General features: G+C 37.1%; 2 protein-coding genes across 2 annotated transcripts in view; both read left to right on the top strand.

Moving 5' to 3' along the window:
- Nucleotides 1–4,758: 4,758 nt before the first annotated feature.
- LOC148044746 (synaptonemal complex protein 2-like) lies at nt 4,759–11,796 on the top strand. The gene is made up of 4 exons (XM_087720868.1): nt 4,759–5,006; nt 7,494–7,549; nt 9,699–9,839; nt 11,656–11,796. Exons 2-4 carry the CDS (start codon nt 7,526–7,528, stop codon nt 11,794–11,796), a joined length of 306 nt encoding a protein of 101 aa, XP_087576994.1. The 5' UTR covers nt 4,759–5,006; nt 7,494–7,525.
- Nucleotides 11,797–11,951: 155 nt separating this feature from the next.
- SYCP2 (synaptonemal complex protein 2) overlaps nt 11,952–15,857 on the top strand; it is a 42,412-nt gene continuing 38,506 nt past the window's right edge. The window contains exons 1-4 of the mRNA XM_087720867.1: nt 11,952–12,077; nt 12,464–12,488; nt 12,633–12,718; nt 14,740–14,828. Of these exons, the coding sequence (XP_087576993.1) occupies nt 11,973–12,077; nt 12,464–12,488; nt 12,633–12,718; nt 14,740–14,828 (305 nt within the window). The 5' untranslated portion in view covers nt 11,952–11,972. The remainder of the gene's footprint in view (nt 12,078–12,463; nt 12,489–12,632; nt 12,719–14,739; nt 14,829–15,857) is intronic.

Genomic DNA, 15,857 nt, shown 5'->3' with positions numbered 1-15,857 from the left:
GCTCGGTTTAACTAAAATTTAGTTTAACATATATTAAACTCTCTCTACTGACAATACAAACTAAGAGTATTTCCAGCAAAGCAAAAAGTGCTTATTTGAATGGGTTATGTAGGGTATAGAAATAAATGATTACATACATTTGATATACTGTATATGATATGTTTCAGAAAGCAACAAATCACATAATAAAAGCCACTGATGTGCAATGAAAGCTTTATTTTGTTAGACATGAGAAAAGACAGGCATCACCACCTTTGCAACCCAGATTTTTCTTAACATTTGCAACACTCAAGGACTTCAGAATACTGCTTTATTGTTTGATTGAGAGTCCCTTTTAAAGTGTAGTTTTTGTACATCAAAGGAAACACCTTTGATGTTTCCTAAGCTACAAAAGGAAGCATGGATGCCAAAATACTATTATCAACTTTGATATTTAATAATTAGTTGTGGGAACAACTAATTCGCACAACACTGTCCTACATCCTGGTTTGTCAAACTACCTAGTAGGGCTGTATTACTATTAACCTTCTCATTTTTTTCTATTTCCTTAGCTTCTTATGACTAAAACTTTGTTGTTTGCATCTATGATGTATGTTGCTTTTATTTAGTATCCTATTATGTTTTATATTGATTGCTTGTTTAGTATCCTATGACTATCACTAAGTGTCATATCTTATGATTTATGATGATTGTATTTTATGATCATGATTTATCACTTGTTTGTATGTACAAAGAGCTTATATACCAGAGATAAATTCCTTGTGTGTCCAATCACACTTGGCCAATAAAGATTTCTATTCCATTAAAGTACTAAAACAAAGTCTAAAGTTCAATGTAAAAACAATACAGCAACTTAAAAAACCCCAATGTGAATAAGAGGTTGGTGTGTCAACCATTGTTTACAAACTGTGACCGAGTTCACACAACACGTGAAAACCAAAGCCATGCAAACTGAATGAATTGCTTAGTCCGTTGTGTGAATTTTGTGGATTAAACCTATATTCAGCCATTTGTTGAGGGAGAACAACTAGTGTAACTTGTTGCCCCCCGTTGCCTCAAATATTGATTCAGGTTATGAGTTATGAGTTATGAAAGTTTATTTATATGCCGCCCTTTTCCCTGGGGGGACTCAGGGCGGCTTACAACTCGAGGTTCTCGGTTTAAGCTCAGGATTGCCACTCAAATCTTCTGAAACTGGCTAGCGAAAAACTGAATTTAGGTGAGGAGAATCGTAGTCAACTATAGCAGTTAGACTTATATACCGCTTCATAGGGCTTTCAGCCCTCTCTAAGTGGTTTACAGAGTCAGCATATTGCCCCCAACAACAATCCGGGTCCTCATTTTACCCACCTCGGAAGGATGGAAGGCTGAGTCAACCCTGAGCCGGTGAGATTTGAACAGCCGAACTGCAGAACTGCGGTCAGCTGAAGTAGCCTGCAGTGCTGCATTTAACCACTGCGCCACTTCAACTATATCTAAAAGTCATCCAAGCAAGCCGTGTGATGGGGAAGCACTCCGATGGATCATTGGCAGGAATAACAAAACTGGTAGGAGTAGCCAACACCCCAGAAGACAAACTCAGGATCCAGAAAGATCTTGACAAACTTGACCAATGGGTCCTATCCAACAAAATGAATTTTAATGTGGAGAAAAGCCAAGATTTACATTTAGGCAGGAAAAATTAAAGGTATAAGTACAGATTAAGTGAGACCTGGCTCAAAAACAGTAACTGTGAGAGGGACCTTGGAGCACTAGTGGATGATCACTTGAATATGAACCAGCAGTGTGCAGTAGAAGTCAAAAAGGCTAATACAATCCTGGGTTCTATAAACAGAGGCATATAATCAAGATCACGTGAAGTATTAGTACTGTTGGAAGAAATGTCCTTCTGGGTTCGGTTCCAAGTGGGGAAAAAGACACTGGAGACATGGAGGCTGCTTGGAAAGATGGTTTTAATGGTGGACAGGACCACATGGCTTGAGTCCTGAACAGAAAAGGTGATCACATGCTTCAATGTTGGTGGAGAAGAGACGAGAAGGGAAGACAAGGGAGGGAGAGAAGCTGAGTTCCTGGTTTTATCCCCCTCTGGCCATTGATCTTGAGCTTGTATTCTGATTGGTTGTCAGACTCCCATGGGGCCATGCAGGGACAACTCTCTAGGCTGCGTTTTGAATCCAGGTTTGGTTGAGTTCTCAGATGCCATGTGGTGAGTTGGGTAAAGGGCCAATATTATAATGCCTTAATTCCATCACTCTGGAGCTGAAGGGGAGAACTCTTTATTATGTAAAGTGGACTACCTCAGGCTTTAATGGCTCATTGACAAAGGAGGATGGGCAGGAAGCTGCAGGCAGCTATTCTGTCTTTTAAAACATGTTTCTTCCTTTTCACATCCAGAGAAATATTTTGGCTTTTCAATATTTCCTAGGATGTTTCTTTTTTTCTAGGAGAGGGCTGGGTGATAACTTCCTACAGTACTGTGTTATAAAACCTTAGTAAGACCACACCTGGAATACTGCAACCAACTTTGATCATCATACTATAAAAAAGATGTTGAGACTTTGGAAAAAGTTCAGAGAAGAGCAAGGAAGATGATCAAAGGCTTGGAGACTAAAACATGAAGAACAGTTGCAGGATTTGGGTTTGGCCAGTCTAAAGAAAAGACGAATTAGGGGTGACATGATAGCAGTACTCTAGTATTTGAGGAGCTGCCACAAAGAAGAGGGGGGTCAAATTATTCTCCAAAGCACCAGAGGGCAGGACAAGAAATAATGGTTGGAAACTAATGAAAGAGAGAAGCCAATTAACCAATGGAACAGCTTGTCTTCAGAAGTTGTGGGCACTTCATCACTGGAGGTTTTTAAGAAGATAGGACAGTCACTTGTCTAAAATGGTATAGGTTCCTCCTGCTTGAGCAGGGGGCTGGACTAGAAGACCTCCAAGGCCCCTCCCAACTCTGCTATCCTATCCTATCCCATCCTGATTCACATCAGTTCCGTTCCCTTCTGTTCTCAATAGGGAAAGTCAAGGGCGGGAACGGAGCGAAGTAATCAACCCAGAGTCCACAGGAAATCCTCGGAATCTCTTGAGCGCGCGGCTCGAGACGAGTGCGAGACTGTAGACTTGAGAGAATTTATGCAACTACATTATAGACGTGAGGACTTTTAGCTCGAACGGTGTGAGGTAAAAAATAAGGCGCAGTCCCCCCTCAAAGAGACAAAAAAAAGCAGCAGCGGACGCCGTTTGACAATTCAAAACCGTTACTCGTCCCACCCACCCCCGACTAAGTCACCCTCTGATTGGCCGAACCGGCCCCGAAGGCTGGGAAAGCGAATGGAGGCGAAGGTACAAAGAACCGCTCCCCCCCATTCAGGCGCCTATCTCCCTCCTGATTGGCTCCGTTTAGCCACGAAAGCAGCGATTGGTGCAAAAGCGCTTCGCTCTGCGTCGATTGGCTGAGGGAAGAAGTGGCGCCTCTCAACGTTCTTACCGGCCCCCGCGGATGGTAGCGGAGCTTGTGAGGGAAGCCGAGTGAGGGTGCTGTACTTTTCACGCGCTGCCTCGCATCCCTTTCCGTGGTGGTAATAGCATTCCTTAGTGGGGTTTAGTCAATAATAGGGCCCGATTGTCCTTCCAACCGCCTCAGGAATAAGAAACGACGAGAGGGCGGAGGTATCCGCAAGACATGGTCAGAAAAGTCAATGACGGCTTTCAAGACGCGATCGAACCCCCACCTTTTCTGTGTGAGGCATGATCGTGGCTGCCATTTTGACTTTTTTGACCCTGCTCCTGCTTGCCACCAATGCTTTCCTTCCCATTTCCATTTCTTTACTGTGGCGTATATTGAATATTCTGCCTAATATTTTTTTTTCTAATGCTGTTGTCTTCTAAAGGATTTATAGGGTTTGACAATCACAGCAGAAAGAAGTGATCTGAAACGATCTAAGCAAGGTCAACGGGACCTGGGATTTGGAATCCCATTGCTGGAGACTGACTGGGAATAGAGTATGCTTGAAGAAGCAGTGGGGTTGACTTTTGTACTGTTAGGTAAAGCAAGGCTTATGGCCCCAGGATTGCAGCTCAGTAAGGAAACTTTTGCTTTGTAGAGCACTGCAGTCTGTGTAGTAAGAAGACCTGCCTCTTTTTGTGAGTTTTTGTCATTGAATTATAGCATTGAAGGACATAATTCACTAGAGCTCTGCAGGCATCAAACCTTGCACAAGCACAACATTGCTCTTACTGTATGAAGCCATTCCTTTTGCCAGCTTTTGAGCTGGTGGGGACAAAAGTGCATCTTCCATACGATATTGCAATAATTTCAATTCTTTAAAGCAGCTATGCTTTTATTAGCCTGAGAAAAAAACTGCTTTAAGGACATGGATAGAGACATAAAGTGCTCAAACAAAGTCAAAACATTTCCTTGCAAATTACCTTTAAAGTGCAGAGCCTAATAATTCACTATTGGATAATTGCAGTAAATGGCATTGTATTTAGATCCAGTCATTCAATAGTATTGACCATTACACTGATGGTTAACGTTAAAGTTCAAAACTTCTGGAGGACATTAGCTTGCCTATCCTAGCATGAATTAGTCTAAAGTTTACAAAAATATCGGCCCCTATGCTTAGGTTATAATCTAAAAACAAGTACATTCAGTTACCAATTTCTCCCGTCTTTCAACTTCCATCTCCTGAAATTAATTACTTCCCTCACAAGCACACATTTTGTTTGTTTTGAAACAGACATAGCAGATGATTTCTGTTGCAAGCTTACTTCACACAAAGCTAACATGGTCTGGATAGTCCTTGTTTAGTATGTTGTGTAAACCTATTCAGTGGTTTGTATAGCTGAGTGTTGTAATTCATTTTATTAACCCAACCTTTGCCTTATTTCAGGAGAAAGCCTTCAAGCCTCTTTCATATTCTAAAGATACAATAAAAGTATATAAAAAAGACTGGATTGTTCTGCAAAACAGTACTTTCACTTTCCAAACTTGTCATATTGTGTAGGTAAATATTCTGACATTGTGTCATTCCAAGCAGCTGCGGTGGGCGGGGGGGGGGGGGGAGATGGTGGGAACAATTGAACCCTGTCCCTTCCTGCCTATGTGACTACAATGCACATACAAAATTGGATTTTGATCATGTAGCTGCACTTATCATCTTGGCCTTTTAGACTCAGCTTTTCAGGGAAAACAAGCTGTGCTTGGAGGTGATAAGCTCAGTAGAGAACTTTGAGAAAATAGAATTGCGTGTTGCAAAATAATGCAAACCTTTTAAAATGCAGTATCCATTTTTAAAAAAATAATCTACTAATTATTATAATTTAATAATTTAAGCCATTTTAGTTCATTCACATAACCTTAAGATTTGAATTTTTTCAACTACTTTATGGCAATTACTGTATGATCAATGTAATGGTTTTCTTTTATTGTATAATAAAGAATTGTTTTGATAGTTACTGTTGCTTTGATTGTTTAATGAAAGCTAATCTAATAAATGCAGAGCTTGAAGTATAAATAAGTTACAGAAATAATTGCTGAGAATGTTGTTATTATATTCCTGTAGGGCCATGAGAAAATATCTTGTGCTTAAATACTTTGTTTTGGTTCTTTTTTAAGCTATGTGATTTGTGGTAGATTCAGGATTTGTTAAGTTTGGCGGCTACAAACTGTAGCCAAAATTAAACACTAATGAATTATAAATCAACTTTATCAAGCAAAAGATACAGAATCAGATACCATGATCAACTTTCCTTCCTTCAGAAGGAGATCCGGAGTATAGTTTGTTATATGTTTAGTTGTGAGTGCATGTTGTGTATGGCTTGCAGAAGAATGAAGAAAAATATATTGCTTGAATCCTCCTACAGATCACCAAAATTCTTATGCAGTATTACTTATCTAGCAGAACTGGAACCCCAAAGATATTTTCAGGATTCTAAATTCTAAGAACTAAATTTACATATTACACTCATTCAGAATATGATACATTTATGTAGGTATAAAGCAGAGATGGGGAACAATGACACTTTATGGCTTGCAGATTTCAACTGCCAGAATGCTGACTCAGTTCTGGGAATTGAAGTCCACAAGTCGTAAAGTGGCCACCCCTGGTGTAAGCAATATGCACAAAGGCTAATCCAATAATATTGGCTTAGTGTAATTTGAGAATTCTATTTAAGACCTTTTGCAGTCTATTTACTGAATATAGCTCATAGTATACATCTTATTGTTTAACATAATTATGGTCATTCATCTTTCTAAATTTGCATGACACATTGAAGTATAAATTGACTTTCTCCATGCTGGTCTTAATATTATATGTTGCTTCCAGAGACTTGGAGGGCACTTTCCATTCTGGCATTCACAAAAACAATAGAACTTCTGTTTTTCAACAGACTTAAACTGATTGGTACTTGGAGATTCTGGAACACATTTATATTTTTATTGCATTTTTATTTGATTAGTATTTGTATATGTTTTGTTTACTCAGTTGTATGTTATCCAAAAATTTAAAATGGGAATGATTAACAAATGCAGTAAATAAATAAACATGTGACCATCATAAAGGAGTAGATACAGTTTTTTGTTTCTTTAGCTTGCACACAATACTGTGCAGGTTCAAAAGGCAAAATTGAAGAACAATTATTCACAATTATTTAAAAATTTACATTCTGTGATAAATTTGTTAATAAAAATGTGCTATATCTAAAAATAGTGAATTCAATGGTCATTCCAAGTTTATTCTGAGTTGCAAATATGGCTTAGAAGTATAATAATAAAAATGAAGTTTTTTGTTAATGTTTTGTTAATGTAATGAAAATTATGTAAGATGAAATAGGATAGAATAGGAAACACAAATAATTCAGGCATAAAATCCTAATGCTACATAACATTATATATTTATATTTTTTGATGGCCTGCTATAACAGTTTTTTATTACTCTTATTGAAAAATAAAATAATAATTGAAATGTAGCTAGACGTTTTTGTTTCTATTAAGATAAATGAGATGAAAGCATTTCAGGGGAAAAAAACATCAATTTTGGTCTTTTAATTGAATAACTATAGCCCTGCTTCTGGTCTATGATATGTATGTAGCATTATGAAATAGTTGCTGGATCACTAATGGATGAGGAAAAAGATTAATAATGATGGCTTCTCAAAATAGTTGGATAGTTTCTATCTTTACCTTACTACAGTATGAAGGAATGGTTTGCTTTTGATTATGTTCCATCAGTTGAGTGTCAGCTCTCAGTAACCACATATGGTAAACAAATTTTCTTTAGGAGAAAAAATGGTTACTAAATACTAATAAGCACATAGTAACGTAAAGCAGATGTTTAGAGATTTGATGTAAAAAAAATCTTGATTGTTTTAATACAGAGCATTTTAAATGAAAACAGTATTAATAGATTGTCCTACTTTTCTACTTTAAACATAATTGTGCAGATACAAACATAAATATATAACATTCATTATTTTTTCTTTCATTGTAGATTATATTGCTTAAGTATATGAAACAGCCAAAATGCCTGTTAGGCGTGAAGGACAGGTATCTTTAGATTGTAGAATTATTTTGTAATAATTGATATTTGAAAGATATAATTATGCTCCAGCACTTACCTACTTTCAGAATAGTCTGGAATTAAAATGAAATCCTGGAGAAAAGAAATAGCTTTACCATTTATAATTTATTTGGTTTCTCACATAGAATAATTGAAATGATCTCATACCTCTCATCAGAAGTAGAAAGAAAAAGAAAGATACAGATTAATTTCCATTTCTTAGGCCCGGGATGGCAAACCTATGGCATGCGTGCCACAGGTGGCACACGGAGCCATTTGTCAGGGCATGTGAGTTAAGCCTTTTTTAAAGCCATTTTTTGCCCTTCCCAGGCTCCAGAGGCTTTATAGGAGCCTGGGGAGGGCGAAAACAGCCTCCCCCGAGGCCCTCCAAAAGCTTCAGGAGCTTCTCTGAAAGCTTCCTGTGTGCAAAAAAACAGCCCTATGGGCAAACCGGAAGTTTGGGAACGGACCTCCGGCTTGCTCGTAGGGCCAGTTTAGGCCCTCCGGAGCCTTCAGGAGGCTTCCCTGAATGCTCCAGAGGACTAAAAATGACCCTATGAGCAAACCGGAGCTCATAGAATTGCATGCACACTGGGGTGTGTGTGTGTGTCGCGCATTGCTTTATGGATGCGGCATGCCCATGGCACACGACCCAAAAAAGATTTGCCATCGCTGTCTTAGGCCTTTCCATCTTTACCAAATCCAAAACAGGTTCCATGAAATGTTTTGACTCAATGTTATATTGAGAAAGACCTATAGTTGTCATGAAGGCAATTGAAATTTAGACTGCCCCCATTCTGAATAGTAAAACCCCATGGCACCAAAGCTTATGAGTTATTCCTGCCTTCCATTGAGGATGAGTCAAAAAGAGGGCTGTGAAAATATATACAGACCCCCTCACATTCTGGACATAAATTGTTTCAACTTCTACTCTCAAAATGATGCTATAGGGCACTGCACACCAGAACAACTAGACAAAAGGACAGTTTTTCCCCGAATGCCATCACTCTGCTAAGCAACTAATTCCCACAACGCTGTCAAACTATTTACTAAGACTGTATTACAATCATTCTTCTCATCCTTCCTATTACCTATCTCCTCTCACTTATGACTATAACCATGTTTCTTGTATTTTTATGATTTATATTGTTCTGTTTGTTTGCTAGTATTATTTGATTGCTTATTAGTAACCTATGACTATCACTAAGTGTTGTATCTTATGATTCTTGATGAATGTATCTTTTTTCTTTTTATATACACTGAGAGCATATGCACCAAAGACAAACACACTTGGCCAATAAAGAATGCTATGCTATGCTATGCTATGCTATGCTATTCCTATTCTATTCCTATTTCTATGCTGTTCTATTCCTATTCCTATTCTATTCTATTCCTGTCTAAGTGGACTGTAGACCAAATGAGATCTATTCTGCTTCTCTGATGTAAAATCATGTGCAATGTCTTGAATCTGATCTCCAACTGGATGGGCCTTCTGGCAGAGTTAGTATATTACTGTGATGTAGAATAGTGGCCCCCAACCTTTTGGGCACTAGAGACTGGTTCCATGAAGAAAGGTTTTTCCATGGACAGGAGGGAGTGTAGTTTGCATGCTTCCTGCACCCCACAAATGGGGCTTTATTTGCACGGGCTGGTTTCTGGCATCCCATGACTCAATGCCCATCCACGGACTGGGAGTTGGGGAACCCTGGTCTAGATTGAGAGTATTGGTTAAGATATCAGGCTATAAACCATGAGTTCTAGTTTCACCTTAGGCACTAAGCCAGCTGGGTGACGGTGGACTAATCACTTTCACTCAGCCCTAAAAGGAGGCAATGCCAAATCATCTCAGGAAATCCTTGGCAAGAAAACTGCAGGGATTAATCCAGACAGTTTCTAAGAAATGGATCCAATTGAACGGAAGAAAAAAATGATTTGGTGTAATTTGGTGTAATTGGTTATCAATTGTTTAACATGCCCTTTTGTCAACAAACTTGCAATACATGTTTTATAGTTAACCACTTTAAATTATTCTCTTATTTTTCCATCTGGGCCCCAGTCATAAATAAGATACATGGTGATAGAAATTATTGTTAAATAGTGTACTAAAATAATATGTATGCATGTTATTTTTGACAGCTTGAAAAATGTGTGGATGAAGCTATAAGAAAACATGATTTTCACGCATTGCAACAGTTTTTGCAAACAGATTTTTCTGATGATATATCCCATAAATGCAGCAAGCAGTTTCTCAACAAATTAGACAAGCTTATATGCCAGGTGATGAAAATTTTTTGAACTGTATAAATTAAGATGGGAATTTATATACAATATAGTTTTAAATAGTTTTAACTTTTAAAATTATTCATAGTATTATAAATGCAACATCAAACCTTGGAGATGAAAAGCCTGCAGTACATATTTATGATTACTAGGTGGCAGTGATTGATTGTTTGACTGATTATGTGCTATTAAGATGGCATTGACTCATAGCAATCAGAATAGATTTCTCCAAGGACAATCCGTCTGTAACCTGGTCCTTGAGGTCTTCCAACAGTCTGCCCATTTCTGCTGTAACTGAATCCTTCTGCTTTGTTGCTGGCATCTTCTCATTCCAACTTTCAAAGCATTATAGATCTTTCAAAGTCTTTGCACAATGTGTGTCCAAAGTATGGTCATTGGAGCCCGGTCATTTGAGTTTGAAATGAGAACTCTGGCCTGATTTGTTTGGTGATCTATTTGTTTTCTTGGCTATTTGTGGTATTCACAGAGTTTTCTCCAGCTGCAGATGTGCATATATGTGTCAATATTCTGCTTCTTCAAGATCTGTAAGTGGTTAGTGGCCTTTTGTTAATTAAGTGACTTACCCAGTCAATATTGCCTAATTTCAAAAAGCTAAACAGTTTCAGACTTAGTTAAATCGGAGACTAGTTTAATGAAAAGAAGGACTAGGGATGACATGATAGCAGTGTTCCAATATCTCGGGGGCTGCCACAAAGAAGAGGGAGTCAAGCTATTCTCCAAAGGACCTGAGGGTAGGACAAGAAGCAATGGGTGGAAATTAATCAAGGAGAGAAGCAACTTAGAACTGAGAAGGAATTTCCTGACAGTTAGAACAATTAATCAGTGGAACAGCTTGCCTCCAGAAGTTGTGAGTTCTCCAATATTGGACAACCATTTGTCTGAAATGGTATAGGGTTTCCTGCCTGAGCAGAAGGTTAGACTAGAAGACCTCCAAGGTTCTTTCCAACTCTGTTATTTTGTTCTGTTTTGACACCACCAGGAAAACTCAGGGCTCTGCAAAGGTATGTTTTGCAATGTGCAGAAGTATATATAATGCATCTCTTCATAAGTCATTAAAACAGGCATATTTTTTGCCTGATCTGAACAATTTCTAGCATTATTCCAGCAAAGTAGGATGAAGGGAAAATAAATCCAGGCAGTCCTCGACGTATGACTACAATTAGGCCCAAAATTTCTGTTGCGAAGTGAAGATATGTGTTAAATGAGCCTGTTGCCAGGTGTCTGCATTTTGATCACATGACCATGGGGATGTTGCATGATCATGAGTGTGAAAAATGGTCATGTCACTTTTTTTTAGAGCCATTGCAACTTTGGTCAGTAAACCAACTCTTGTTAGTCGAGGACTACCTGTATTCCCCCTCCGTTCATATTCCCTGTGCCTTTTTCCTTTTTTTTTTTTTTTTTTGCTTTTTCTAAAGATGGTGCTCTGAATGAAAACAGGATAGTTTTATTACGGCAGTCTGTAATATGATTTTGATAGTCACAACATTTCAAAACTCACACACAGTTATATGGCAATTTAGGCATTCCTTGTTAAATTGTATTTTTAATATATTCCCAAATAAACAACTGACACGATCTCTGCATGGTACAAATTTAAACAGAACAACTTTCTGTAGATTTGACAGCAAATGTTCTACTGATTGCAGGTATATATTTATTTATTAAAATAATATATAGTTGCTATAGAATTCAGGCACCAAGTTTTGTTATTGTATTAAATATGGATTTTTCCATAAAAACTGAAGCAAGTTTTGATTTTCCTTATGTGCACTTTTTTTTACAATTTCAGCAACTTGACAGTGAAGAAATTAACAATGTTTCCACTTTGTTGAATACTCTTCAGAACCATGGCAGAAATATTAACATAGTAGATGAAGTTGGGTTTCCAGCCATGATTGAATATGGTCTTATTCAAAAGATAAGTATATAATATTTGAAAATAATTCTAAGACTAATTAGATAGCAGGTCTGCATAGGTTTGATATCTGCATATGTTTGACTGCTTAGTGGTTTAACATTATTGTTAATGCTATTCTGCAATTGTTTTTTGCATAAATGAACAAATAACCATAGTAATTATACAATTTTTTTATTTTCTTTTTGTACATGGTTAATTGGTTTGAAAAGGCCAAAGAGATTTTGGGGAAAAAAGACAGTGAATGTAATGAGGCATTTACTACTATCTTTGAAGATTTCTTTGATGTCCTAATGGTAAATATATCCCACATATATTTGACAAATTAGGTGATAAACTTAATATTCACATTACTTTGAAGAGCTTTTTTTCTTATTTGGCTTTATTTTTCCTCATTGATATGCCTAGAATAAGATGGGCTGAGATTTACTAAACAACAACTTAAAGTATATTTAATTTCAATTCTTACCATATGCAGATGATGACTATAACACTTAGGAATTCATTTTACATTAATCTCAAAAAGAATAGGTCCCATTTATGTATATTCAAAGAAATTCATTATTTATTGTTTTTTGAGAAAAAAATCTGAAACTGTGGTATGTGCTACCCAGGACTTAGAGTATAATAGTTATTTTCTGTGTGCAGTGTAATTTTAATACATTGTTTATTTTAATTGTAGATAGTACATGATACCAGCAGTGAAGGTATGTCTGAAAATCAATTACACAGTTTTGAATAAAGTTTTGTAATTTAAATGCAGCTATTTTGTTTTGAATATTCAATGATTGTAAGTGCCCTTGAAGTTAAATTATATGGTTCTGTAAATAATGTCTTACATTTTCATCTAGGTAAAATTCAAACACTTGAAAATTTCATATTGCGAATATGTGCTCTTGTTGCTGATAACAGAATTAGTATTTATATTCAGCAGGAGGTAAAAATTCTTTTTAATATTATTTTTCTTGGCTTTTAAACTTTGAATCGGCAATCTTGCTATGCTTTAATAGCAATATTAATTTTCTGTATCTCAGATATTTGAATAAGATATTAGACACGTATATCTAGTGCTCAAGCTTCCCTTCTAAATATTAGAAAAAGAGTAAATCTATTTATTTTTTTAAAAAAACCTACTGTATTTATTTAATTAACCATAAAAATGTATTCAGTAATGTATTTTATTTACCCATTTGTTCCTTTCTATAATTTCTAGTATCTAGATCAGTGGTTCTCAACCTGTGGGTCGGGACCCCTTTGGGGGTTGAACGACCCTTTCACAGGGGTCACTTAAGACCATTGGAAAACACATATTTTCAAAAAAATGTGGGGCAAGTGTCTACTGGAAGAGCCAACTTTTAAGGCCTTCTAAATGATAGCAGAGTTGGGGTCACATGGACCTAAAGAGAAACGTTGTCCCAGATGGCAGACATGACAACAGAGCTGGTGTGCCTATAAGATGCCGTTGTTTTGTCGATTGAGACTCAGAGCACACTGACCTTTTGTGGTCTTAAACAGTGTCCAGAAACAATGAAAGAAAGATGGCCTCTAAATATCTAGATCCTGAGCCACAAAAGATACTTTCAGCACCTTGAATTACACCTGGAAACCAACTGGCAACCGACGCAACTTGCAGATAGAGGTGTCATACCCATGTGCCCATAACCATTTGTGCTGTTGCATTATATACTAGCTGTAGTTTATGAGTGGTCTTGAGGGCGGTTCTAAAGAAAGTGTGTTATAGTAATCCAAACATCAGAGCCTAAGTGACAGTGATGGTGAGAAGGCTCTCCCTGTGCAGGAATGAGCCCAACTGGTACAGAAGTTGACTCTGTGAAGACCCTTCTAACCATTACTACTACCGCTTTGAGCAGAGGTGCAGGGCTGGGAGGACTTTCAAAACATAGGCTCCATGTAGAGAAATGCAGTGCTACACAGAAACTAAAGCTGGAGAGTCCCTGGAAAACTCTGCATTCCTCACTGCTCAGATCTCCTAGGGTTGAGCCTCAGGCTGTTTCTTCCCATCCAGACCTGCAACAATCTCTTGACGCTATGACAGAATCTTGATGCACCAAGATTGTAGCACTTGGTAAAGCCAGGGGCTAAGATGTACAACTGGGTGTTACCAGTACAGCTAGTCCTTGACTTACGACCACAACTGCGTCCAAAATTTATGCTGTTAAGTGAGATATTTGTTAAATGAGTCTTGCCCCATTTTATGACTTTTCTTGTCATAGTTGTTAAGTGAACCACTGCAGTTGATCAATTGGTAACCTGAATGGTTCAGTGAATTTGACTTCCCCATTGTCTTTGCGTGTTGGAAGGTTGGTGATCACATGATCCTGGGACACTGCAACTCTCATAACAATGAGTCAGTTGCCAAGCATCTGAATTTTGATCAAGTGATCATGGGGATACTGCAAAAGTCGTAACTATGAAAAACGGTCATAAGTCCCTTTTTCAATGCCGTTGGAACTTTGGTCACTAAATGAACTGTTGTAAGTCGATGACCACCTGGATATTAATGATACCTGATCTCATACAGTTGCATACTTCACCACTGAGATATCTTTTGTAAATATTAAATAGAGATAAGAATGTTGAACCCTGAGAAACCCCACAGAACTAAACCTTAGGCTTGATACTACCTCCTGCTCAGCATTGATTCTGGCATTAATTTTGATTCCATGGTTTATTTTTCTATACATTTGTTTAGATGGTCACTGTGATTGTGTCAAAATTTAATTCCCTTGTAAGGGAAGGTCTTCCTTTTGCTCCATTGATTGCCTTTAGTGTGCTAGGAAATATAATTGCACATAGCACAACTAACACATGAGAGGCACAGTAATTAAAACTAAAATCTCCATTACATTGTGTGGGTATTTAAAGATGTTTTGGGCTTCACACTGAGTCTTTTTTTAATATGCTTAATATTCAATTACCTCTTTTTATTATCTTTAGGCAGTAAGAAAACTGAACTACATGCTTACTGCTATGCCTCGAGATATTAGAAAGAAAACAATTTCTACAAAGGAAATGCTACAAGTCATGTAATTAACTTTAATATAATGTTCACATTTAACTTTAATATAACCCTGGGATCCCTTGTGGAAACCTAAAATCTTGTTAGGATAATGTTATTGCATGTTGAGATCATTTCATTTATGTTTAAGCAGAATTTGTTCAAAGTTAAACATTTTTAAAATTATTCTTAAAAACCTGAAGTAAATATGATACAGTTCTATTAATTAAGAATAATATGCAGTGTTTTAAATAAACCACAACTTATACGCAGTTTAAATTGGTTTATGGATATCCTATTGCACTTTCCAAAAACTTCTTCTCCTAGATGGAATAGAGATTGCATTTGGGGTGTCTTCTTCAAATTTTTATCTCACTTGTTTCAGATGACACTTTAAAGATGGAATATTTGTATTACACTATTGTATCAGTAAGACCATTGGTAACTTTTGACCAAGAGGGAAATCAACTTACATTTGCTACTGGTTTGCAAATGTGAGCACGTGCATGCGCAGAGCATCAAAAACGGGACGTGATGACGTCCAGGCGGTTGGGTGGAGCCTCCCGCTGCCACTGCTACTGGTTTGCCCGAACCGGATAAAACTGGATGAATTTCACCACTGCTTTTGACTCTGTGAATAAGACACAGGCAGCTTATCAATTTAAATGTCTCCTTCAGGCAAGAGAGTTTGAATAACTAGGAGTTGTAAGAATATTTCTGTAATCCTTATAGATTAATTGATACACTCTAATAGACTGGAATTCCTTTCCTGAAGAACTAGAACTTATAAATATTTTTAACAATATATCTCCTATATCATTTACCATAGCTAAATTGTCCTGGTTAAGAGAAAAGTTGATTAATAAATACATTCAGTATCTATTTATCAGTTCAATCCTCCTTAGTTTAAAAGCTCTGAAAAGGAGAGATTGGTCCATGAGAAGAAGCAAATATAAAAGAAGGGAGAAGTAGGATATACATCCAATAAATAATAAAATATATAAACTATTGAAAATAATGATTATTAAATCATATCAATAGTTATTATATCAAACAT

Source organism: Thamnophis sirtalis, unplaced genomic scaffold, assembly GCF_051295495.1.
Source record: "Thamnophis sirtalis isolate CommonGarterSnake01/CBP01778 unplaced genomic scaffold, rThaSir2_p1.2 scaffold_7, whole genome shotgun sequence".
NCBI classification, from domain to species: Eukaryota; Metazoa; Chordata; class Lepidosauria; order Squamata; family Natricidae; genus Thamnophis; species Thamnophis sirtalis.
The sequence above is the reverse complement of the archived record's forward strand: the minus strand, read 5'-3'. Positions and strand labels throughout refer to the sequence as shown.